This window comes from Lactuca sativa, chromosome 1, assembly GCF_002870075.4.
Source record: "Lactuca sativa cultivar Salinas chromosome 1, Lsat_Salinas_v11, whole genome shotgun sequence".
Classification (NCBI taxonomy): Eukaryota; Viridiplantae; Streptophyta; class Magnoliopsida; order Asterales; family Asteraceae; genus Lactuca; species Lactuca sativa.
The window spans coordinates 82,294,049-82,318,288 of record NC_056623.2 but is presented as its reverse complement, the minus strand read 5'-3'; the positions used below and the strand labels follow the sequence as shown (position 1 = coordinate 82,318,288).

The following is a 24,240-nucleotide window of genomic DNA, read 5'->3' as shown; positions in this document are numbered from 1 at the left end:
TTGTGTAAAAAAAATTTGTAATGATGTTACATACATTGATTAACAATCTTGAACCCTCTATTCTTTCTATAAATAGGTTAAATATCTAATAATTGTACCATTTTAGGACAAATTCATGTCTTTTTAAGTATTTTTTTTTTCTATTATAAAAAATCAAATAATGCTAAATTTGTGTAAATCTTGAAAGATTCTACAAGTGGTTGGATCATTATTCAATTCCCCTCTTTCTTCAATCAGTCACAATATTCCACTAATATCTATTTATAATATTTATTAGATATTTGTAAATTTTAGAAGATTTGGTAATAAAACACCAAAATTCGCTCCAATCAAAATAGATTGCGTCTTTCATCATTCAATCATTTTTAAATTAAAATATAATTGTATGTATTTGGGATTTTATGAGAATTCTTTCAAAATTAGATATATCGGGCAATGTTTGTGTGCATTTTTATGTGATTTCATTAAATCCAAACATAAAATTCTAATGTGTACATGTTTATAGAATCAATAAATATTTGATCAGACACCATTGGAACATTAAGTTATCTAATATCTTTATTTTGAAACCGACGAAATTTTATAAAAGCCACCGCCTATAAAAAGCAAGGCAGGACAAAGAAAAAACAAAAACAACACAATTGTATAATGTTAAAAGACGAACAAACCCGATCCCCCCACTTACAATCACCCAAAGTTTCCTCTATTTTTAACCAACTATGTACCAAAGTGATGATATTATCCGCTGTCGCTGTTTTTACGGTCGAGACTCGAATTTTATTGAAGAGCTAGTCGTTCATCGCCTTCGAAATACACCACAAAACCTCATAGAAAATAACCAGCAAAATTTTCCTTTTTTGGGGGCAATGACCCCGGTTCGTAGCAAACTTCACGAAATCGACAACATGAAGAAAAATGAATAAAAGGAATACCGCACTACTTTAAAACCCATTCCAATATCTCCTTAGAGAAAGAACACTTCACAAGAAGGTGATCAGTCTCCTCCAAATCATTAGAACATAAATGACACATCGAAGAAGAGAATTAAGCAATGCCACGACGAGACAAAGCCATAGCAGTTGGGATCCGATCCATACAAGCACTTTTGATGTTTGATTAAATTCTTGTTTTAAATTAGTCTTCTTCAAGAATTATTTCTTCAACTTTTTATTGTATATGATGTAAACCAAGTTGTTCATTCTTTCGGTGCTCAAACGGTTTCGTTTTTTTATATGCACTTGATTGAATATACTCCAATTACGTTTATAAGCCGAAGCGGGTCACGTAAGACCCAAAACCTTTATTGCAAAGGCCTTGAGTTCCAAAGCATCATCTATATATTCCCCTACCATGTAACTATATATGTTTATAAAAAAAGTTAATAAATAATTTAATTTATATAAAATAAAAAGTATAATAATAATAATAACAAAATTAACAAATAGTTGGACATGTCTGATATGTAGATAAATAACCTCTATATCTAAGTAGTCTTTTTACTTTGTAAACAACGAGTTGATCTTCAATCTTCAAATAAACTCTCATATTCTTCACGAGCCTTTCCATGACATCGTACAATCCTTACCTAATCTTCGGATGCTCGAAAACATTGGGAATCCATTAATATTTTGCATTTAAGTATTAAGCAGCCGCATGCAAATCATGATGCATTTGGAACTCCTTTTTTTTTTTTATCGATGGCATCCCAGATCTATTTATAAGAAGAGAGGTTGTTATCCAAGTTCTTTGTTATTTTTTATTTGCCCTCATCCATCGCCCCATAAATATATCCAATTGCTAGTGTATGTTCCCCATCAACAAGCCTTAAAACTTCAACAAGTGGCATTGTAGTTTTAATGGAAAAAACCACACTAGACCAAAAGGTTCTTTCATCAGTGACTATTTTTTTTATCTATATACCATCAGTTTTTTAAGCCCAAGAGATGCCCCTATTCGTTTGAAACAAACATTTGTTGTAACTTTTGTTTCGATTTGTAAATACTTTGTACCTTCAGAAATGTTGCGGCGAATCTTGTGACGAGCGGTCGAAGTAGATCTTTCTTTAGAATCTTTTCAGGATAAACTTAACACCACTGCTGGTTATAGATGAAATTGCTAACCTTTTTTTGCTTTAATTAAAGTATTTTTATGTTGTGTCAAATCCCTAATTTCTTTCAAGCATCAAATCAATCAAATGAGCGGTACACAAAGTCCAATACAAGTTTTTTCTCTTCTCCATTACGAACACTTTAAAAACTTTGTATGCATTAACATTGTTGGTCACCACTTGAACGACAATATCTTCCAGGATCTCTTCAACAACTCCATCAAGCAACTCAAAATTTTTTTTTGAGCATTTTTATGCAATCTGATGCATCAACAGCTCTAAAATGACAGTTACATATTGATTGTTGACCAAAAAGTTGATTAGACTTCGGTTTCTCATGTATGACCAACCATCTGATAACACTGACACGCCGTTGTCTTTCCAATATATCTAACTTTGAAAGGATCCAAGTTTGTAACTCGTGCATTGAAGGGGGTTTCAATCCTCTTCCAAAGTTTCCAAGCGAACATAACATACTAGTAAATGATGGACTAGTTGCTACTTTAAACGAGATTCCATTCTCATAAAAGAACCTCCCAATATTCATGCAAACTTAGTTTCAGTGCTCTTTAGCACTTGTCGGGTGATTTTTTCACGAGATCTTTCCTCATAAATCTATCAATTGGTCCTATAATACCCCTAGATCTAAAAGTTGTAAATAATGGATAGACACTTCGCCACTATTGAATATGCCCCACTTGTCATGTTTTCTTTAATGTTCATTTAAGCAGATAATTTAGAATCCTAAAATGATTTCAAATATTATAGCATTTCTTCTTTCACTATATCTTTCACACTAGGACAAGGATGTACATCCGTGTGTACAAGGAATGTGTTCCTTCATTCTGTTAACTCCTCGTTTAAACGTTTTACTACAAAAGTTACATTTTATATATGTTTAATCCTTTTCCCCACCTTGTTCTACATGTTTTTTACCATACTTCCAAGTAGGATCATTCATTCTACCTTCACTCGACATCCCCACTATGTATAAAAAAACATAATGTAAACAAAAATACACTTATATGCATAACATAAATCAACAACCTCGGGTCTGTAACAACCCCAGGTCCGTATCAACCCCGCGATCATCTGAAGTACCTAAAACACAGTAAATCGATAACTGTAAGCACGAAGCTTAGTGGGTTCCCCCAAAATACCACATACAACATATATCACAACACATAGTCATATCGGGTTCATAACAATCGCGAGTCTATATCAACCCTAATGAATCTGAGCCCAGATCGGCTCCATGCATTCAACATACAAGCACATCAGCAAGAGTCACACATACAAATTGCATAATCGACACCTAGTGTCCTATAATATAGTGAGAAAACTCACATCGTAGGTAGTAGCTAGAACACAACAGCTCTCACACGGTGAAGCCTGGTACTACAAAACACCTAACAACAATAAAGAAGTACCTACTCAATTTACACCCTAAAACCTCTCAATTGACCAAAAGTCGTCTATGATCAAAAGTTAACGATCAAAGTCAACTTTGACAGGTCTTCATGGCAACCCAAAGGCCACGTCATAGGCACTAAGAGACAAAGCAGTCAACACCCTCCCCGGTCGCCACGTCGTGGCCACATAAGCGCCACATCATAGGAATTGGGTTCCAATAACTTAACATAGTTAGCTCTTAATCTGCTAAGCCATTCCTTCAAACTTTCCAGAACCCTTACTAAGGCCTAATACTTCACAAAGATCGGTTATTTTCAGTCTTACATGTCCAATGCAAGTATAACACTCAAAATTAGGTCAAAAGGAAGAAATACCACCAAAGATCACATGCATGAAGCCCAAAATAGCAGCAAACTTCAGATCTAGAACATATCTCCACTAAGGGACCTCAACAATCCATAAAGTTGCTAACTTTATGGATTCCAAGCATTCTACCCAACCCAACATAGAGAAATATGACCAAAAACCTAAATCTAGCATGCTCATAACATAAAGCTTGAGTCTTGGATACTTACAAAGGTTCAGAAAGTAAACAAGGAAATGATGATGAGACTTTCAAGCTAGATCAATGCTTCAACAATGATTCCTTATCCTTTAAAACATCAAAAATGACCATACAAGCTCAAGATCTTCCATAATGGGGCTAGGGTTTGGATGGGGTGGGTTCTCAGAGGGTGGGGGCTGCTAAACAAGGAAACCCTAGGAGTTAGTGCCATTAAATAGGGAACCAACCCCACAAATTAGGGTTTTGGCCCAAAATAATCCCCACGTCGTGGCCAACATAACACCACATTATGGGATACTTAAATGAAGCCGCGTTTAATCTGGGTCTTGCCACGTTGTGGTGGTGCTTCCACCACGTTGTGGCCTTCCAATTCACAAAAAAAAAGTTAAATAAAAATTATACCTTGAAGACTTGGATGTTAGAAAGTTTACAACAACAAGAAGAAGTGAAGAACCAGGTTTGATGTGATTGTGAGATGAAGAAGAACCAGTAGCAACGTGGAGAATGAATGACGTAATTAGGTCAATAAATGAACTTTATTTTCCTTTTTATTATAAAACCGTAAGTTAATAAAACATAAGTCAAGAAGTAAAAGTTAAAAAAGTCAAAATAATACTAGAAATAAAACATATGCATCTCTACTGTAAAATCCATAAAAATCATGCCAAATTAAAACTTTTTAAATCATTCAAAACCAAAACTTATTATAAATTTGTTTTCAAATTAGTTCCATATCAGAGTATCCCAAAAACAAAGTCATAATATGTGAGGAGTTGTACGATCACACCTTTGCCTTCCCGCGATCATCCGAAGTACCTGAAACCAAAATTGAAATTGTAAGCCCGAAGCTTAGTGAGTTCCCCCAAAATACTGATACATAAAAAATAATACATATGCATAACAACATGTAATGGGTCCACAACTCTATAGACTGGATTACCCTTGGGCCCACAATGTGAATTTGGGTTGCCTTCCGGGCCCACAACTCATATCTGGCTTGCCTCCGAGCCCACAACATAAGTCTGGTTTGCTTTCGAGCCCACAACTTATGACTGGCTTGCCCCCCTTCAGTCCTAAGACTGAAATATAACTGATCAACCCTCAGTGCGAGTCTGTCATGCTCCCCTGGCCCTCAGCTCGCATTTAGAATGCTCTAACACCCTCAAGCCCTCAGTATGAGTCTGACATACTACTCGGTCCTCAGCTCGTATCTGGTATGCGAATGAGTCCTCAGTATGAGTCTGTTATGCTTTCCCGGCCCTCAGCTCATATCTAGCATACTCTAGGGTTTGTTGGCCACCGCGGGAAGCAATGCAACCTCAACCCTACCCACACAACATGTCTACATATACAGCTAAATCCACATACAGATAATCAAACAGTAACAAAGGTAGTCCTACAGATTTACCAAACTGGCATAATAAACTAGCATGTATAACTATCTTATACTCAACATATCATCAACTACTGGGATATCAAATCCAATGGGCTAGCATTAGTGCCTTCAACCCCTTAGTATAGTGAGGATAACTTACCTCACAAATGTCGGACTGTAGTGATAAAATAAAACTCCCAAATCAGCCATGAACTCCACCACCTATATTCACCATAAAACTGTTGGATTAGTGTCTAAGTGCATAACTATTTTGGTATGTACTTGACCCCATTGTGCATGGTCCTTTTGGGTTGCCTTCACACTGGTGACTAGACAGGATGATTGTTGAGGAGAGAGGCTGGTTTATTGTTAAGAATAATAAATTAGGGTATAAATATGATTTGTTAATATATTATATGAATAATATATTAATTTGGAATCATATTATTAATTAGTATTTAATCAAAAATTAATTTAGAATTAATTTTGGGATTAAAGGAACTGACTGAAAGTGCAGGGGCTATTTTGTAATTATTCAATAGTTGAGGATTTGGACCATTGGATCACCTTTATTAAGGCTTGAACGAAAATCCTAGAAGGATCTAGGAGTTTTCATCCAAGGGCTTAAGGAAAGGAGTCCATGGACTTGCTTAGGCGCTAAGCTAAGGGATTAGGGTTTACACCTTGAAACCCTAGTTAGCCTTAAGTATAAATAGCACCCTAAGGCACTAAGATTTCGTCCAAGCTTTGGGAAACCCTAAAAGGGACGAATTCTAGGGCAAGATACCCTTCTCTCCTCTCTCCCATATTCATCCTTTCACCTAGTGTGTTTGTGAGCCATTAGAGGTACTACACTTGTGGTACTTGCTTTCAAAGCTAAGGAGATTCAAGGAACTAGTTGTTATTACTATATAACAACAAAATGTATGTATTCTATTCTTCTATGTGGATTTCGAAAATAGTACTAGCATGCCAAGTTTTTTTTTTGTGCTCATAAAGTTGTATAACTAATAGTGAAAACATAGATCCAACTCTAGGGTTGCATGTACACATAGGATTGTTTGTATAAAACCCATCAAAAACCATTTACATAAATTCCCAATTTACTAAAATACCCCCAGAAGTCAAACCAGTCAACCCTTGGTCAAAGTCAAAGTCAACGGTCACAGTCAATGGTCAAAGTCAACGGTCCATGTTGATCGGACTCGTCGAGTGCATCTAGCAACTCGTCGAGTTTCTTAACAACTCAGAAGTCACCAAAAACCCTAATTGACTCGTCGAGTTTCCAACCAACTCGTCGAGTCCATGCGTGTCCAGATGTCGGGGAAAACCCTAACCGACTCGTCGAGTCATCTTAATGACTCACCGAGTTCATGCAGAATCAAATACGGGAATCCTTCGTCCGACTCATCGAGTTCATGCAGTCCATCACTTATATATATGTTTTTAAAATACCCCAAAGATCCATATTGCAGATCCAACCTCCTAGGACATGATCTCCATGTAAAGTTGCAAATTTTACGTACATGCATGGTTGCCAAAACTAGACTAAGGGAAAGGTTAACTCAAAGGGAAAGGACTATGTTTGCCAAATCTCATAACTCTATAGTTATAGGGTCCAAGGGGAGTCCATATATGAAGTTACAACTTCAGATCTTGCCCCAATACTCGAAATGACTCCCAAATGTGCTAAAGATAGCCCTAAACCCAAACATGAAGAGATTTAGCTAAAGATAAACCAAGGTAACGACTTTTTACCTTCAAAATGATGCCAAGATGAAGTAGAGTCAGATCCACAAGCTCCTTTTTGCTCTAAGCTTCTTATACTTCACACCTTCTTCACACAAAGCACCAAAATCACTCTTTAAGCCTCACAATCACTCAAAAACAAGGTTAATAGCGATTAAGGTTTCTCTTAGCCGTCAAGGGGGTGGTAAAGGACTGGAGGAAGGGACTTAAGGTCTTTTAAATAGGGTGAAAACCCTAAAAATTAGGGTTTCATCTCCCAGCTCCTACTCGTCGAGTCCGGGTCCTCCGACTTGTCGAGTAGATCCAATAATCCATGCGGGCTAACCCTCCTATACACGAAGAGTTGGGGGCAACCAACTCGCCGAGTAGGTCCATTAATATGTACAGAGTGCTTTAAAACTTATACCTGGGAGTCGGGGTGTTACATCTACACGTACATATTCTACCTTATACTATATGATTCACTGGTATCAATTACGACCGAAGAAGTGATGCTTCATGTACTGTATATGTCCACATCTAATTGATATGTACATTTTTTCCCGATTTTTTAAACCATGGCTAAAGTTAACCTATTTATAACATACAAAACCCCTGAATACATCTAAACAATAAAGAAACACATAACTAATAAAAGGAAACAAATAAACCAAATGGAAATTAATGTAAACCCTATACCGATGAATTAGATTATGACCCGTGTAAAACACGGGAGACAGTATTATATATATATATATATATATATATATATAAAGTTGATATAATAATAATAATAATAATAATAATAATAATAATAATAATAATAATAATAATAATAATAATAATAATAATAAGATAAAGTAATAGAAACATAATTAGCATTATTGGTAATATTGAAATGTCTAAAAAATGCAATGAAATGTTTGGATATCTATAATCATTGAAGGGCCTCTTTCTGGACAACATTTTTTGAGTACCTTCAAGCATTTTTTACATCCGACGCAAGAAACAACAACATATAACTGGCCATGAGTGAAGACGGACCTACGCAAGTACGAGTTGTAATGTGTTGCTATTTTTTTGTTTATTCGACATAAATTCGAGTATGTGACATCATTTCATCTTTGTAGTCCCACATTAGTGTGCTGGTTAACCACACACACTCCACTAATGACTTGCAACGAAATGATGTGCGTTTTCATGGATTAGCATACAATTTCATATTTTTTCCTAAAGTGACTACTATCTATATCCTTCTATAATGAATCTTGTGCAAGTGGGAGATTGATGGGCCTATATGCCCAAGAATCATTATGGAGTGATATTGCTAATAATATATGATCATATGGGGTCACACATTTATCAAGCTGACACATTATGTATATTTATTATTAATGTTATTATTAATAAATAATATCAATTCTTGTCTTTTAATTAGGGAATAATTATTGTTTTATGAAAATAATAATTATAAGAGAGTATAACTAGTTACTATTTCATATGGTATGAATTAATAAGTCATGCATAACATTTTGGACTTATTGGATTCTTTTTTGTTTTACCTAAAGACAAAGTTTATATTTTATAAACTTAGAGTTTATAAAAAAATAAAGAATTCTCCTCTTTCAAGAGGTATGACCTAAAATATTAAAATATAGGGGTTGCTTTTCAACCTCCATGCTTTGTCTCCTATGCTTCTAAAGGCTAGCCATTACTTTAGAGTATTTTAATGGTTAAGCCTTACTTTTCATGGGCTATATAAGAGATGCATGAGGCTTGCATTTTTGCTAGAGAAAAACACTTCTTTCTTCCCTTCTTCTTCTCTCTAAAACCGTAAGTGTGGAGATGCTTCATCTCCATGCATTTTGATGCTTTACTTTGGTGTTTAGAAGACCTCTTGAGTTGTTCCCTGTAGTGCTTAATTGACTTAAGCACTTAAAGGCTTAAGACACTCAAGAATACAAGAAGGAACTAGCATTCCAAGTGTCTTACTCTTGATGATGGATACTTGTAAAGAAATCATAAACTTTGATTTTTGCTATCTTCATCAACACCCCAAAACCAAGTGGGTTCAAAGGCTTCAAAGGTTATCCCTAAAATATCCTATGGTTGTTTTTATTTCATTCTAACCTCTATAAATGGATCCATGATGGTTTGGTTTTGTTATGAACTAAAAATAAACTTGTTATTTTTAAAGTCTTCAATTGCCGGTTTTTTTTATGAAAAACAAACTTTTATTTCGTATCAAAACCCAACATAAGGAATTGGTCTGTTGGAGGTGCTTCAAGGTGGGACATTGCAAGCATGATTGTCGTATGAATCTAGGCAATAATGGTGCTGGAAACAGTGGAACCAATGGAAGTGGAAGTGGGTCTAAGGACTAAATTAAAAGAGGTCAGTATGTAACGCCCCATCCCTGGTACGAAAGTAATTCTCTAAATGTTCATTTTATAAGAGCTACTCGACGAGTTGGTAGCCCTAACTCGTCGAGTAGATGCGAGCTGGACCGCAGGGTTTAAGTGGACTACTCGACGAGTCAGAAATGGACTCAGCGAGTAGGTCCATCAGGAGGAAACCATAACCCTTAGGGCTTGCACCCTATTTAAGCAACATTATGAGTCTTCACCCCAGCTTCCATCACCTCCACAGTCCATTCTCGAAACCCTAGCACCCATTGAGTGTCTTAAAGCCTTTCTTGCCAAATTTTTTGTGTGATTTAAAGTTAGAAGAAGGAAGAGATCTTTTGGAGATCCAAGAAGAGGCAGGAGATTCAGAGTTTTTATTGCATTTCAGAGCTCTTGAAGGTATAAAGCTTATACCTTGGCTTATTTTCACTTAGATCTTCATGAAATCTTGTTTGTTGCCACTTTTGGGTCCTTTCCAAGCTAAATTCGGGGAGAGAGAGCTTTTGGGACTGTAAGGACTTTAGATCTAGGCACTCTTGAACTCCAGACTCTCATTTCTAACTTGTTTTGGGTGATTTAGCTTCATAACATCATGTATGCACGTAAAGTTAACAACTTTACGTGTTATTCTAGCCTTAGGAGTCCAAATCTATGAATTTGAGGCACTGGGATCACCTAGGATCAACTGTATAATATGAGCATGTGATGGACTCGCCGAGTTGTTCTTAGAACTCGACAAGTCGGATCAATGTCCCCAAACCCTTCTTTGATTATGAGTGAAACCACTGAGTTAAGGAGATGAATCAACGAGTTAGAAATGAGTGAGACTCGGAAGCAAAAGAACTCGACGAGTCCAAGGAGAGACTCGACGAGTATAATCGAGATGTCCCGACGTTATGACCGTTTGAACTCGACGAGTCGGTAGAGGGACTCGGCGAGTTGGGTTGACTGGGAGTTGACTTTGACCTTGGCGTTGACTTTGATCAGAAGGGTAAAATGGTCATTTTACCCTAAGAGGGATTACCAATTTTTAATTAAGTGTTGTTATGGAATTATATCCAGAGAGTCGCCGGAGCAGCAGATAGGGATCCCTCACCCTGTTTTTCAGCAGTCAGCCATACGAGGTGAGTTTCCTTCCAGTAAGAACGGGTCTACGGCCACAATGTCGGCCCGTTTAGATGATAGTAGTTCCGGACTTCGGTCCGATGTCGGGGTGGTCCCGAGAAGTAGTTATGAATACTTGATGTCTTCGTGATTCATGCATGTTTATGTTATGTGTATATGTTCCAGACTCCGGTCCGATGTCGGGCAAGCCCGATGCAGTATATATGATTATGTTATGTGTTCATACTTATGTTATGTTCAGTTTATTCAAGACTTCGGTCCAATGTCGGGCGAGGCCCAAGTTATTCCGGACTTCGGTCCGATGCCGGGCAGGGCCCGATGCAGTGGGCGGGGGCCAAGTTATGCCGGATTCCGGTCCGATGCCGGGTGAGGGCCGATGCAGTGGGCAAGGCCCAGTATTTGTGATATGTGTTATTGTATGGTATGAGGTAGTTTGGGGGAGCTCACTAAGCTTCGTGCTTACAGTTTCAGTTTTTGTTTTAGGTACTTCAGCTAGCAAGGGAAAGGGCTCGGGATGATGGCATGACATACACCATAGTTTTCTTAGCATGGGAGTTTACTCTGATGTTTTATATGAGATTGTGTTACGATGACAAAATTTTATGAGATTTTCAGATACATGTTTTATGATCTTATACCATGGCGATGATATTTATGTTTGTTAAATGATTTTGAAAACGAAATTTTTGGGTTGTATTTTTCGGATGTTACACAGTATTTGACTATCTTTGAGAATTATAAAAAGAATTATGTTTGTCATGTTTCACTTATTTTTGAATCATTCTATTTACATGATGATGATGTTGCTTGGTGGATCGACTCGGGTGCAACAAACTATGCATGTAAGGATGAAGGGTTGTTTGAAACATCAACACCGCTTGAAGATGGATCTGTGTTGTACATGGGAGATGATTCTTTTAAACCTATTTGTGGCGTCGATGTCGTTAATCTTGAATTTACTTCTGGAAAGATTGTTAAACTTTTTAATGTTTTGTTTGTTCCTAAGATTCGAAAGAATATTGTTAGTGGTAGTTGTTTGAATTCTGATGGTTTTAAACAAGTTTATGAATCAGATAGGACCCTATCTCGAGGTGGAATGTTTATTGGCTTTGGTTATTTGAATAATATAATGTTTCGTTTCAACGTTATTGATAAATTGTCACATATTCAAAATTCTTCTTTTTTATGTCATCATCTTCTTCTAAAACTGATGACTCCTTGATTTAGCATGCTAGATTGGGTCATATCAATTGTAGAAGGATGCATGAAATGTCAAAAGATGGTCTTATTCCACACTTTGACATAAATCTAGAAAAATGTAAAACATGCATGCTTACAAAGATTACAAAACGACCCTTTCCTAATGTTACTAGAAAATTGGCTATTTTGGAAGTTGTACACAATAGTGACATGTGTGATTTCCACTATACTCCTTTAAGAGGGTCGCGCCCCCTTGTGGGGTTCTGGAGGCAACCCCCCTAGCGGGGTCCGAGGTCCGTACCCCGGTTCGAAAAAATACTAATTTTATTAACAAAAATAAAGTGGAAAAAACCGATTTTAGTGATCAATAATGGCATTTCGGCTCTTGACCTTGAGCCACTTAACGACATGTCCATTCCATGAAATATGGGTCTGCTGGATTGACTAATCCAGATGAAGACAACTTGCATTAATGACAGTCCCATTTGTCAAAGATTTGGCAACTATATTTGTTAAAGATTTTGCGGCCACATTTCTCAAAGTTAGGTGCAACTCATAGAATATAATTGATCTGATGCTGAATAATGCAAATGATGACATACTCCATTTGTCAAAAATTTAGCTCCTTTGTGGAGCCACACAAGATTATAAACAAGGCTCTTCTCAATGAGCAAGATGGGGTTTTTAGAAGCTCTTATTCTTCTCTAAACATCTAAAGTACTCTCTAGCTAATTGGCTTGTGTTTTTTGTGTCCAGAATCGTAAGTGTCCCATTTGGATTATCCAAGACTGGATTTTTTGTAACCTGGGCATAGGATAGAAATATCAGTTCAGAAAGTGTCTATATCCGATCCACTGGGAATCCAGGTTTCCATTATTACCATTTGTATTTTTCTAACAATCGAACTGATATTTCCTGTTTGGTGTACATAGCTGAATTAATCCGTGAGTTGACCACAAAGTTCAACAAATTGGACAAGTTTGAAGGAAATGATTTCAGGCGCTGGCAGAAGAAAATGCACTTCATGCTGGCCACTCTGAAATCTGCATATGTCCTGAGTAGTTCAAGGCCTAAGGTTGTTGAAAATGAGACATTAGAAGAGACTAGAAAGAGGAGAAAATGAGATAACGATGACTACATCTACAGAGGTCATATTTTGAATGGTATGTCTGATTCTTTATTCGATGCCCATAGTGATGCTAAAAGTGCAAAGGAGTTGTGGGACAATCTTGAATCAAAATACGTTGGTGAGGATGCTTCTAGCAAGAAGTTCCTGGTTAGTGACATTAATAACTATAAAATGGTTGACTCAAGGTCTGTCATGGAACAACACAATGAACTCCTTTGCATTTTGGGTCAATACAAACTGCAAAAAATGAATATGGATGAATCTATTGTTGTGTCAAGTGTGATTGACAAACTTCCACCATCATGGAAAGACTTCAAACACAACTTGAAACATCAAAAAGAGGAATTGTCTATGGTTCAACTTGCTAGTCATTTGAGCATAGAAGAATCCCTTCGTGCACAAGAGAATGGCAAAAACAAAGGAAAAGTTGAATCTGGACACTCGGTTAATGTGGTTAAGAACAAACCAAGAAATATGAATAATAAAGGACATGGAAAACACAAGCAAGAATATGTCTCAAATAAGTCCAACAAAAAGAATAAGGAACCGGTATGTTGGAAGTGCTTCAAGGTGGGACTTTGCAAGCGTGATTGTCGTGTGAATCTAGGCAATAATGATGTTGGAAACAATGGAACCAATGTAATTGGAAGTGGTTCTAAGGACCAAGTGAAAGGATATCAATATTTAACTAACTTTGATAATTCTAAACATAATTATGTTTATCATATTTCACTTATTTCTGAATCATTCTATGTACAGGATGGTGATGTTGCTTGGTGGATCAACTCGGGTGCAACAAACCATGTATGCAAGGATGAAAAGTTGTTTGAAACATTAACACCGCTTGAAGATAAATATGTGTTGCACATGGGATACAATTCTTTTAATCATATTTGTGGTGTCGATGTCATTAATCTTGAAATTACTTCTAGAAAGATTGTTAAACTTTTTGATGTTTGTTTGTTCCTAAGATTCGAAAGAATCTTGTTAGTGGTAGTTGTTTGAATCTGGACTATATTCAAAATTATGCTTTTATGTCATCATCTTCTTTTAAAATTGATGACTCCATGATTTGGCATGCTAGATTGGGGCATGTCAATTTTAGAAGGATGCATGAAATGTCAAAAGATGGTCTTATTCCACCCTTTGACATAAACCTGAAAAAATATAAAACATGCATGCTTACAAAGATTACAAAACAACCCTTTCCTAATGTGACTAGAAAATTGGCTATTTTGGAACTTGTACATAGTGACCTGTATGATTTCCACTCGACTCCTTCAAAGGGAGCGCGGCCCTAGCGGGTCCGTACCCCAGTTCGAAAAAATCTGATTTTCTTAACAAAAATACAGTGGAAAAAACCAATTTTAGTGATCAATATTAGCATTTCGGCTCTTGACCTTGAGCCACTTAACCATGTGCCCATTCCATGAAAATGGGTGTGCTAGATTGACTAATCCAGATGAAGACAACCGACATTAATGGCAACCCCATTTGTCAAAGATTTGGCAGCTACATTTATTAAAGATTTGGCAGTCACATTTGTCAAAGTTAGGTGCAACTCATAGAATATAATTGATTTGCTGCTGACTAATCTAGACGAGGACATACCCCATTTATCAAAGATTTTAGCTCCTTTAAGGAACCACACAAGATTATAAATAAGGAGTTTCTCATTGAGCAAGAGGGGGTTTTCTAAGCTCTTATTCTTCTCTAAACATCCAAAGAAATCTCTATCTAATTGGCTTGTGTTTTCTGTGTCCAGAATCGTAAGTGTCCATTTGGATCATCCAAGACTGGATTTTTTGTAACCTGAGTATAAGGTAGAAATATCAGTTCGGAAAATGTCTATACACGATCCACTGAGAATCCAGATTTCCACTATTACTCTTTCTATTTTTCTAACACTACCTACATACCCTCGTATTCATGAGTTCACATTTGACACTCTGAGTGTGCACCCCACACCTTCAATCTCAGATAGAAAACAGAACTGAGACTGGGTCGATAACAATATTAACTACACTAAAATATGTTGATAACGCTAAATCACCAACATATTTGGTTTCAAACATCACATATTATTTATCCTTTGAGTTGTAGGTTTGTTTTTGAGGTAAATATCTTTTAACTCAATACGATGAAATACAACGATGTCCCGAATATAATTGAATTGTCAAGTGAAATGCAGATGCTATCTTGAAGAATTTACAAATGAATAAATGATGATGATCTTGTACAACGAAATAATATTGTTTAGAATGTTTGTTAAGATTTGAGACAATGCCAAAAAAAAAAGTCCTTTATAAATAAATTGATTTCATCTAAAAATCTAATATGATTAAAAAAAGATATATTATATTACATGAAATAGTGAGATGAAAGATGACCATATTGTAAACTATTTGGCTTAAAATGGAAATATGATAAAATCTCAAAAACACTTGTCTTAATGATGTGCATGAGTGAAACCCTTTACTGGGTTATGACTTTGACTACCTCAAAAAAGACTCTAGGGGAACTATTAGTCGTCCACTTCCAAAAGGATTTATTTATACCAAGTTACCAACTAATGCTACTATGCCGTTTTTTTTTTATGGGAAATGATTTGTACATGTTTTGCCATACACAACAATTTGTGTATTATATAGCTGTACAATACTATATTTTAAAGCATCAATTGTTGTGTATGGAGAAAAAATATTGTGTACGCATCAGCTCCACTTTTTTATTAATGGAGTTTAATAAGACCAATTGAATAAGGGGCTATTGATATGTTTTTTATTAAGTTTGGTAAAAAGGTGATACCACAATTAATTTTTTTGATTTGTTTTTATATCTTCCACATGTTTTTTATCAAGTGTGATGCAATCAAACCTTAACTTAATAAGATCTAACAATCAATATTATCAAACAACCTTTAAAACCAAGATTTAAACTTAATTTTCTTTTAAAATATGAAATAATTAAAAGAACAAAAGAACAAGAAACAAACAACGGTTGGAACACTTGGTAAAATTACCAATGATGTTAAAATGACAATGATTTTTAAATTATAAATAAAAAAAACATTTGAGGCCCTTTAAGAGAAAAGAAATTAAAACTTGATGCAAATTTAGAAAATACACTATATTAGGCATTTGCATACCAATTAATTAATTTTCAACTTTTAAAAGTTAATACGTGTTCTTATTTCTTAAACATGTGGATTTTAATCAGTAACTACGCAAATCTTTCCAAAATTTACGATAATAAAATACAAATAAAAGACAAGATATGTGAAGACAAAAAAAAATGATTAAATATGTAACTTGAATAAGAAATTATAATTCATATAGATATACTATATTCGTTAACAAGAAAAAGACATTAGAAATTTTAGAAGTCTGTGTTTTTTAATTTAACTTTTAAATACCACTTAGTTGGTGTAAATGGTTATAATTAGAAGAAAAAATGGGGAAAATATTTTGGAAAACATTGTTAATCCCAAATTATGATTGATTATATATGCCTCATGGTATACATTAAATTAAAATAAAATAGTGTAAGTGATTTGTGATACTATAAAAAGTTATCTATTTATCAAATAGTGATGATTTCTACCTAACATTTTTAGCCATATATAATAAATTATATTTTATATAGTTACAATATAATCATATAAAACATAAATTATAAATTATTATGTATGTCTAAAAAATATTATGTATTATAATTATTATTTAGTAAAATCATACAATAACTTATTTTGACTTATGATATAGTTTATAAGCTAACTTTTAATAAATTATTTTAACATAGCCTTTGATAAGTTTGTAAAGTTTTTCTAAAATATTTCAAATATGTTATAGTTATATCTATTTTCTTTTCTTTTAGTTATATATCTAAATGTCAATTAATGTTATTTTATATTGTAATCTGGCTTATGAATTATTTTTGTAATTGTCTAATATGTACCCTAAAAACAAACATAAGAAACATTAATTATGAAAAATATTACAATAATTAAATATAAAATGTATTAATTATATGAAATATTTTTCATTGAAAATATGAAATATGCTAATTATAAAGAATCTTTCATATAATTAATACACTTCATAGTTAATTATGATAATATATTTTTAATAGTTAATGTTTTTTATATGTATCAATTAAAATATATATTAGAAAATCTTATTATTTTTTTTATCAAATATTATTAATTTATAAGCTAACATATTATTAGCTATCAGCTAGTTATTTAGGTCAAACATAACCTAAAATTAATTTTCTAAAACAAAAGGTTATGTTATCATGTTTTTCAAGCATGTTAGTTTTCTAAGACAATGGAATTGATTAAGAAAAAGATTTCATTGTGTAAAAGTTTTGTTTAAGGTAAGCAAGTTAGATTTTTAGCATTTTTTACATTTAAAGTAGGATCAAGCTATGGTCAATAATGACAACCCATTATTACTTGAATATGTATGGTTTTAAAGTGACCCACGTGGCTTTGTTATAAAAAAGTATAAAAAGAGAAAGAAATATTACTTTTATTGTTGGATTTTATAACATGCTTCAGACTATTACCTAAAAAAGAATAAGGGACTTGATTTATAATATTAAAACTTAAGGGGGTTTAACAGAACATTTTGTCAAACGACAAAACTCCTTTTCACTTTCAGTCCATTTTCTCTCTCAACAAGTTTCAGTTTTTCTTAGTTATAAGAAAACGTACCATTTTATCCTTCTTCAATCCGTCTGTCTCACACAGAATCACACATATCTGTAGGATTCCTTTCGGTTTCCGGCGAGATGTCTGCGCATGAACAGTTATCTCCGGCGTCTCCGCCTGCCTGACATCCGACTCCGAGATCAGATTTTTTTATCAGCTCCGGTGACACTCTAATCGCCGGGATCTGTCATCTTTCAACGGTTAGATTCTAATGTCTCATGCCGCTTCTCTATTTTGATCTCGGTTATTCCAACATCTGATTTTAATTCGCTATATTTAAAAAATTGAGTGAAAGGTTTTGAGCTTTTCATGGATTTTGATTGATTGAAGAGGCCGAATTGATGTGTATTGCCTTAGTTGCTTTCCTCTGTCTGATTTCCGATGAGTTTCGTTTGGGGCTTTTTCAGGAAATTATGATTGGCCTAAATTGACGGATAGGATGAAGAATAGTTGGAAAGATCAAATTTGGATTTTAGTTTGTTGCGATGATGACGTATAGTAGTTTTTCAAACTGCAGGCTTTGATTTTGTGTAGCTAACTTGTTCGCCTTTAGAATAATTTAGTTTTGCACAGATGGATCATGAGCAAAATCGTTAAGATTCCAACAGAAGTTGCTAAGTACTTTGCATAAGATCAAACAACTTCTTCTCAGTTCTCAGGAAACATGAACAACGAGAGAGGAGATTTCCAATTCTTCCATAGACGACTGAATCAAACCTCCAATGATTCTCTTCTTCCTGGACTATACGACGATGTAGCCCTAATTTGTCTAGCCTGGGCTTGTAGATTCGATTACGCTTCACTCTCCTGCTTAAACATCCGATTCAATTCCCTCATGAAAACAGGCTACCTCTACGAGCTCCGAAAGCAACTCGGAATCATAGAGCATTGGGTATACATGGTGTGCGATCCCAGAGGTTGGGAAGCATTCGATCCAATCACCAAAAACTGGATGAGGCTTCCCAAAATCCCTTGTGATGAATGTTTCAACCACGCAGACAAAGAATCATTAGCTGTAGGGAGTGAATTGTTAGTTTTCGGGCGTGAACTATTCGAATTTGCTATATGGAAATACAGCTTAATCCATAGAAACTGGGTGAAATGCGAAGGAATGATTCACCCCAGGTGTCTATTCGCGTCAGGAAGCTTAGGAACAATCGCCATTGTTGCAGGAGGTAGTGATCAAAACGGAAACATTCTAAAATCTGCTGAGTTATACGATTCATTAACAGGTAGATGGGAAATGCTTCCAAACATGCACTCCCCTAGAAGATTATGCTCAGGTTTTTTCATGGATGGAAAGTTTTATGTAATAGGAGGAATGACAAGCCCTAATGATTCATTAACCTGTGGTGAAGAGTTTGACCTCAAACTCAAAAAATGGAGGAAAATCCCGGGCATGTACCCGAATGTAAACCGGGCAGCCCAAGCTCCACCACTTGTAGCGGTTGTTGATAATGAGTTATATGCAGTTGAGTATTTAAGCAATATGGTTAAGAAATATGATAAGATTAACAACTTATGGGGTGTTTTGGGTAGACTTCCAGTTAGGGCTGACTCATCGAATGGTTGGGGGTTAGCTTTTAGGGCTTGTGGGGATGAACTTTTGGTGGTGGGTGGACAAAGGGGTGGACCTGAAGGTGAAGCTATAGTCATTAATTCATGGTGCCCTAAATCCGGGGTTAAAAATGGTATTTTGGATTGGAAGATTCTTGGTGTTAAAGAACATGCTGGTGTGTTTGTTTACAATTGCGCTGTCATGGGTTCTTAAACTTATCTCCAAATCTTCAAACCCTAATTACAACAGGTTTCTAGTCACCCTTTCAACTTATCTCATTAACCTTTTTTTTTTTTTTTTAATTTATTTTCGTTTGTGTACTTTTTATTTGTGGTAATAAATTGGAAAAAGGTATAATTGTTTTGAGGTGTATCATGTATGTTACTTACTTAGTACTATATTTTTAGAGTTAAGGACTTAAAGGGTAGATTTGGAATAGTGAATGTGATGATGAATTAGTTTTGAAGCAAAGGGGGAAAAAGGGTAGGAGTAGGGGTAGGGGTAGGGGGTGGAGGGTGGGGTATGATTGAAGTCAAAAAGAGGTGATTGGGTGTTTGGGCAGCAAAGTTTTTGTAGTTATTGAATGTAACATGTGGAGGGGGTTTAAAAGAGCCCCTATGGCCCACCAAATTGTCCTTCATATGGCAAATATTAGCTGTGTTTTGACAGTTCATCTTTACTCAGATGAAAGAAAACTCATTCCTTTTATGGAATCATGTAGGCCCTTTTTTTATTTCTTTTTTTTAATATTCCTATAATCTTATCCCATATATATATATATATATATATATATATATATATATATATATATATATATATATATATATATATTTGTATTATATATTGTTATGTAGTGTATAATTTGAGGAATAAAAAAACATATCTAGATTGAAATGTTGGATTTTATGATGTTTTTAATGGGAAAGATGTATTATTTAATAATAGAATATGGAACATGTGGGCATGATGGTGGGTTAGAAAATGAGTTTGAAGTGGGCCAAGTCGGGTTTTTTATTTATGATTAGAGGGCAAAGTGGTTAGTGGCACCCGGCAATGAGTGGTTACTATCATGGATAAGACAAAAGAAATAGGAGGGGTAGGAATGACTTTTCAAATGTTTTGAAAGAATCCAACTTTTTAAGGGGTGTTTTTGACATTTTGTATATCACATGGGCTTCGTTGGCCCAACAGCTGAGATGGGACGTAAATCTTTAATCTTGAGTAGACAATCTACATGTGATTCTAGCCTTTGTGGACGACTAGACGTTGACATTTATTTCAAAATTTATATTTTGGACTTCGTATTTCTAAAAGAATTAATTATTGGAGTATAAATAAATATCGATATTAAATGGCATGAAGTGGACCTTAGAATTTGATAGCGACAAATTCCAAATTTGTATAATTTAATTGGTGTGAAAAATCAATGGGTTAAAGTTTTTGATTATGGGCCGGCTGTCAATAAATATATTGTTTAACTTTAATACCAAAAGTTACACTTATTTTTAAATCCTGATTAATGTGTTACAATAGTTAATAACGAGTTTTCATAAGAACAATCTGTAAACGTATTGTTGAGAATACAATCAAGCAAAGCCAATTTCTGTTATTAGTAGAGTTTTTAGTTTTCATTATGTCAAAGTCATAAGATATTTTATTTAAGAGTGAAATGAATAAACAGAATATTTTGCTATACAATTCTTAAAAGCTGCCACTTTCCTCACAAATTATATTATAATTATGATAATATGTTGGTAATATTTGAATGCTTAAAATGCTCTCTAGATATAAAATCAATGTTTACATTAAAAATACTTTACAGCGGACAAATAAATAATTTTAGACTTGAATCTTACTAATAAATAAATTCTTTCAAAAAAAAAAAAAAAATCAATCGTAAGGACTACAATGTGGTTTAATTACAAAATTTTCAAATACAATTTTTTTCCTCGAAAAACTAGAATTTAAAGCTGAAAATGCTAAAAGTACTTTGTCTATTTATGTTATGAACAATCTGTTTAAAACCACTCGATTCCTTTTTCCTTTTTTTAACATATGCTTTATACATCCAAGTCCATTTCTTTTTTACTTTAACTAAATAAAAACAGAAATTTTCAAAAAGAAAAAAAAAAAAAAATTCAGTTAACTTTTACTTTCCAACTAGAAGTTTAAATGGATTACGTACAAGCAACTTGAAATATGTTGGACCTCCATATTTTCTTTGACATCTATTTTATTATCCCTTTTGAGAATTAAGAATTGAGATTCATACAAAAGTCTGGGTCTTAGGACACAAAAACCCAGCCCAAACTAACTTGGTGCATAATCAATTAGAGTTTGATGGGCTAAAATCACACATGTATATCTTGATAAAACTATTTTGTAATTAAAACATGTTTTAATGAATCCACTATTTGTTATGATAATACAATCACATACAAAAAATCCCGAACCCACACCTACAAACAATGGTCTTATCATCCGATATTAGATGACCTGTACACAATGTACAGACATAGACATAAACACAGACAGTCATCAGATATCTGATGATAGATAGACAGACCTCGAATTATTCACCATACAACAAAGAAACAATCATTTTAAACAACCGGTCTTCGGTGAACAAAAACACCAGCATTTCTAAGACCATTAAAAAGGCTCAAACAATCCTTGCATCTACTATTCCCACAATCAACACCATCCAAACATCGAATAAACATCTCATCAACACCACAAATCGCTCCACTTTCAAATAACTCAAACAACACTTTGATATGTGTAACCCCTGCATTCATCATAAGCACCACAAAATCCCCATCTTTTGCAGTCTCCTTAAACCAGTTAATAAACTCAAATCGTTCTTCATGCAATGGAGCTTCAAGATAATCACCATTGTCAACACTAGTACCAATCTTTTCGTCATCTTCAACAAGACCCGGATGATAAACAAACGTCACACCACGCTTTTTCACATAATTGGAAAAAGCAGACACGTTATGATCAACTACAAACACATTGAATTCCTTTTGATCGATGGGATAATTAGCTTCAAACTCCGATTCGTATGTCCCCATGTTGATGTAAATCAACCTGTTTCTTGATGAAACGTTCATGAATTTAGGCAAGTAAGAAACCTCGTTGAATTTTTGATCCATGGGAGGCTCGATGTGTTGCATGTAGGGTTTGTTTTTGGAAATCGATGAGCATTCGTTTGGGAGCTTATAATATTTGAAAAATTCGACATTATCTAAACGTTTCTTGAACACGATCAATGCAAATGATCCGATTCCACAAACATGGAGGATTTCAGATCTTCTCAAGAGTAATGAAACTGGTGTAGCGGATCTTACCAGGCTACCCATGTTGAAGGTGGAGAAACGTACAAGCATGGCGGAAATACCACCAGGTTTTAGAACGCGTTCGATTTCTAGAACGAGAAGAGGTGGAATGGGAACCTTATGGTAGATTCTACACATAATGAAATCGAAAGAGTTTGTTTTGATGTCGAGTTCATGATCGATTTGATTCTTTAAAATCGATGAGATTCGAAATGCGTTGGTGATTCCTAATTCTCGAAGTGTTAACAAATCTGAATCTGAACCCTCGCCAATGGATAATGTTCGTGAATCCAGGCTAATCATCTCCTTGTTTATCAACTCTTCGATCACACCACGAGTCAGATTCTTCATGTTTGAGTATCGAAACAGGTTGAGATCCAACGAACATTTATCGAAATTCTCGAAGATCGGTTCATTCGTTCGAATTTCATACGCCATACGACTGATACGAGTGAATGAAACGATCACCATAGCCAACACAAAACATAAACTCCCTAGAATCAATCGCCTTGTTAATGCCACGCGAATCAGTTGCCATTTTAAGGCTTTGAAATCCATTTCGAAATATGTTGTGATATCGATTGAAGTAAGACGTGTAAAAGTTACGAAAAATCAAAGAGCGACAATAAGTGGAGTGTGATTTAGCGAGTACAAAACCTGGAGGAGGTGTGATTTCCACCCACGAGTAATACCGTTGTAGTTTGGAACCCTAACCATGCCTTCATCGGACTCCTTTTCACCATCGTCGTTTCGAACTGCTTCTGAATCATCGTAAACTGAAATTTGGATACCTACATTATCGAATTTGGAAAACGGAAATTTTACGTGTTTGAATTAAGAAGGAAATCGGTTTGAATTTTGAGGAAGAAGAAGAAGGTATAGAAAGAGTAATGGCGGATGTGGAAAGCGAGGGAGTTTAATGTGGAAGCGGGAATCATGGGCCTTCACTCACATCCCAATAAACAAGGTGTGAATCGCTCATATTTGTCTGGTTGACTCGTCAATAGTACTATGTTGGACTCCATGTTTCAAAAACCGGTTCGAACAAACCGTTTGAGTCGGAAATCAGGAGAGAAAACAGTTCAACAACGATCGATTTTATGTTCATTTCTAAATGCTTTAAAAACCAGGTTAAACCAATGTGATAGAACTGGTAAAAAATAGTTTGAACCAGTTTATTAAACATGAATAATTAAATTTAACTTGGCCAATTAAAAAACAGTTCAAAAGAAAATCCAATAGCTAGATTGATTAAGTTATTCAACATGTATACAACTCAGGACGACTCACACCACTGTCAGATGTGTACCGGCGGCTGAACCGGTTAAATCAGCTTACAAACCGATTGTTAGACCGGTTCAACTAAAAAGTCGCTTTTTAATCATTAGACTTGAGGTGAATGAAATCAATAAATGATCGTTGTGTGATAATCTAAAACACAATCTTGTCGTAGCAAGATACAATTAGTCAATAAAAATTTAAATATTTTTTGATATTGATATATGCTTTTTTGGTCGAATTCTAATCTGTATAAAGAAACATAAGTATGATGATTTGATCCATCACCCGTCGGAGGGATA

General features: G+C 34.9%; 2 protein-coding genes and 1 long non-coding RNA gene across 3 annotated transcripts; 1 reads left to right on the top strand and 2 right to left on the bottom strand.

Annotated features, from left to right (window-relative positions):
- Positions 1-4,722: 4,722 nt before the first annotated feature.
- On the bottom strand, positions 4,723-17,900 carry LOC128133891 (uncharacterized). The gene is made up of 2 exons (XR_008232194.1): positions 17,765-17,900; positions 4,723-4,901 (listed from the first exon to the last, which is right to left on the bottom strand). It is a non-coding gene; the product is annotated as an uncharacterized LOC128133891 (long non-coding RNA).
- On the top strand, positions 17,677-19,691 carry LOC111881076 (F-box/kelch-repeat protein At5g60570). The gene is made up of 2 exons (XM_023877466.3): positions 17,677-17,961; positions 18,169-19,691. The coding sequence occupies exon 2, from the start codon at positions 18,426-18,428 to the stop codon at positions 19,530-19,532; it is 1,107 nt and encodes a 368-aa protein (XP_023733234.1). The 5' UTR covers positions 17,677-17,961; positions 18,169-18,425; the 3' UTR covers positions 19,533-19,691.
- Positions 19,692-21,922: 2,231 nt separating this feature from the next.
- LOC111881106 (uncharacterized) lies at positions 21,923-23,218 on the bottom strand. The gene has a single exon (XM_023877503.1). The coding sequence runs from the start codon at positions 23,216-23,218 to the stop codon at positions 21,923-21,925; it is 1,296 nt and encodes a 431-aa protein (XP_023733271.1).
- Between the last annotated feature and the right edge of the window lie 1,022 nt (positions 23,219-24,240).

Bases quoted from the DNA above. Each gene is read 5' to 3' on its own strand.
- LOC111881076 (XM_023877466.3), top strand. From the start codon at position 18,426: ATGAACAACGAGAGAGGAGATTTCCAATTCTTCCATAGACGACTGAAT.
- LOC111881106 (XM_023877503.1), bottom strand. From the start codon at position 23,218: ATGGATTTCAAAGCCTTAAAATGGCAACTGATTCGCGTGGCATTAACA.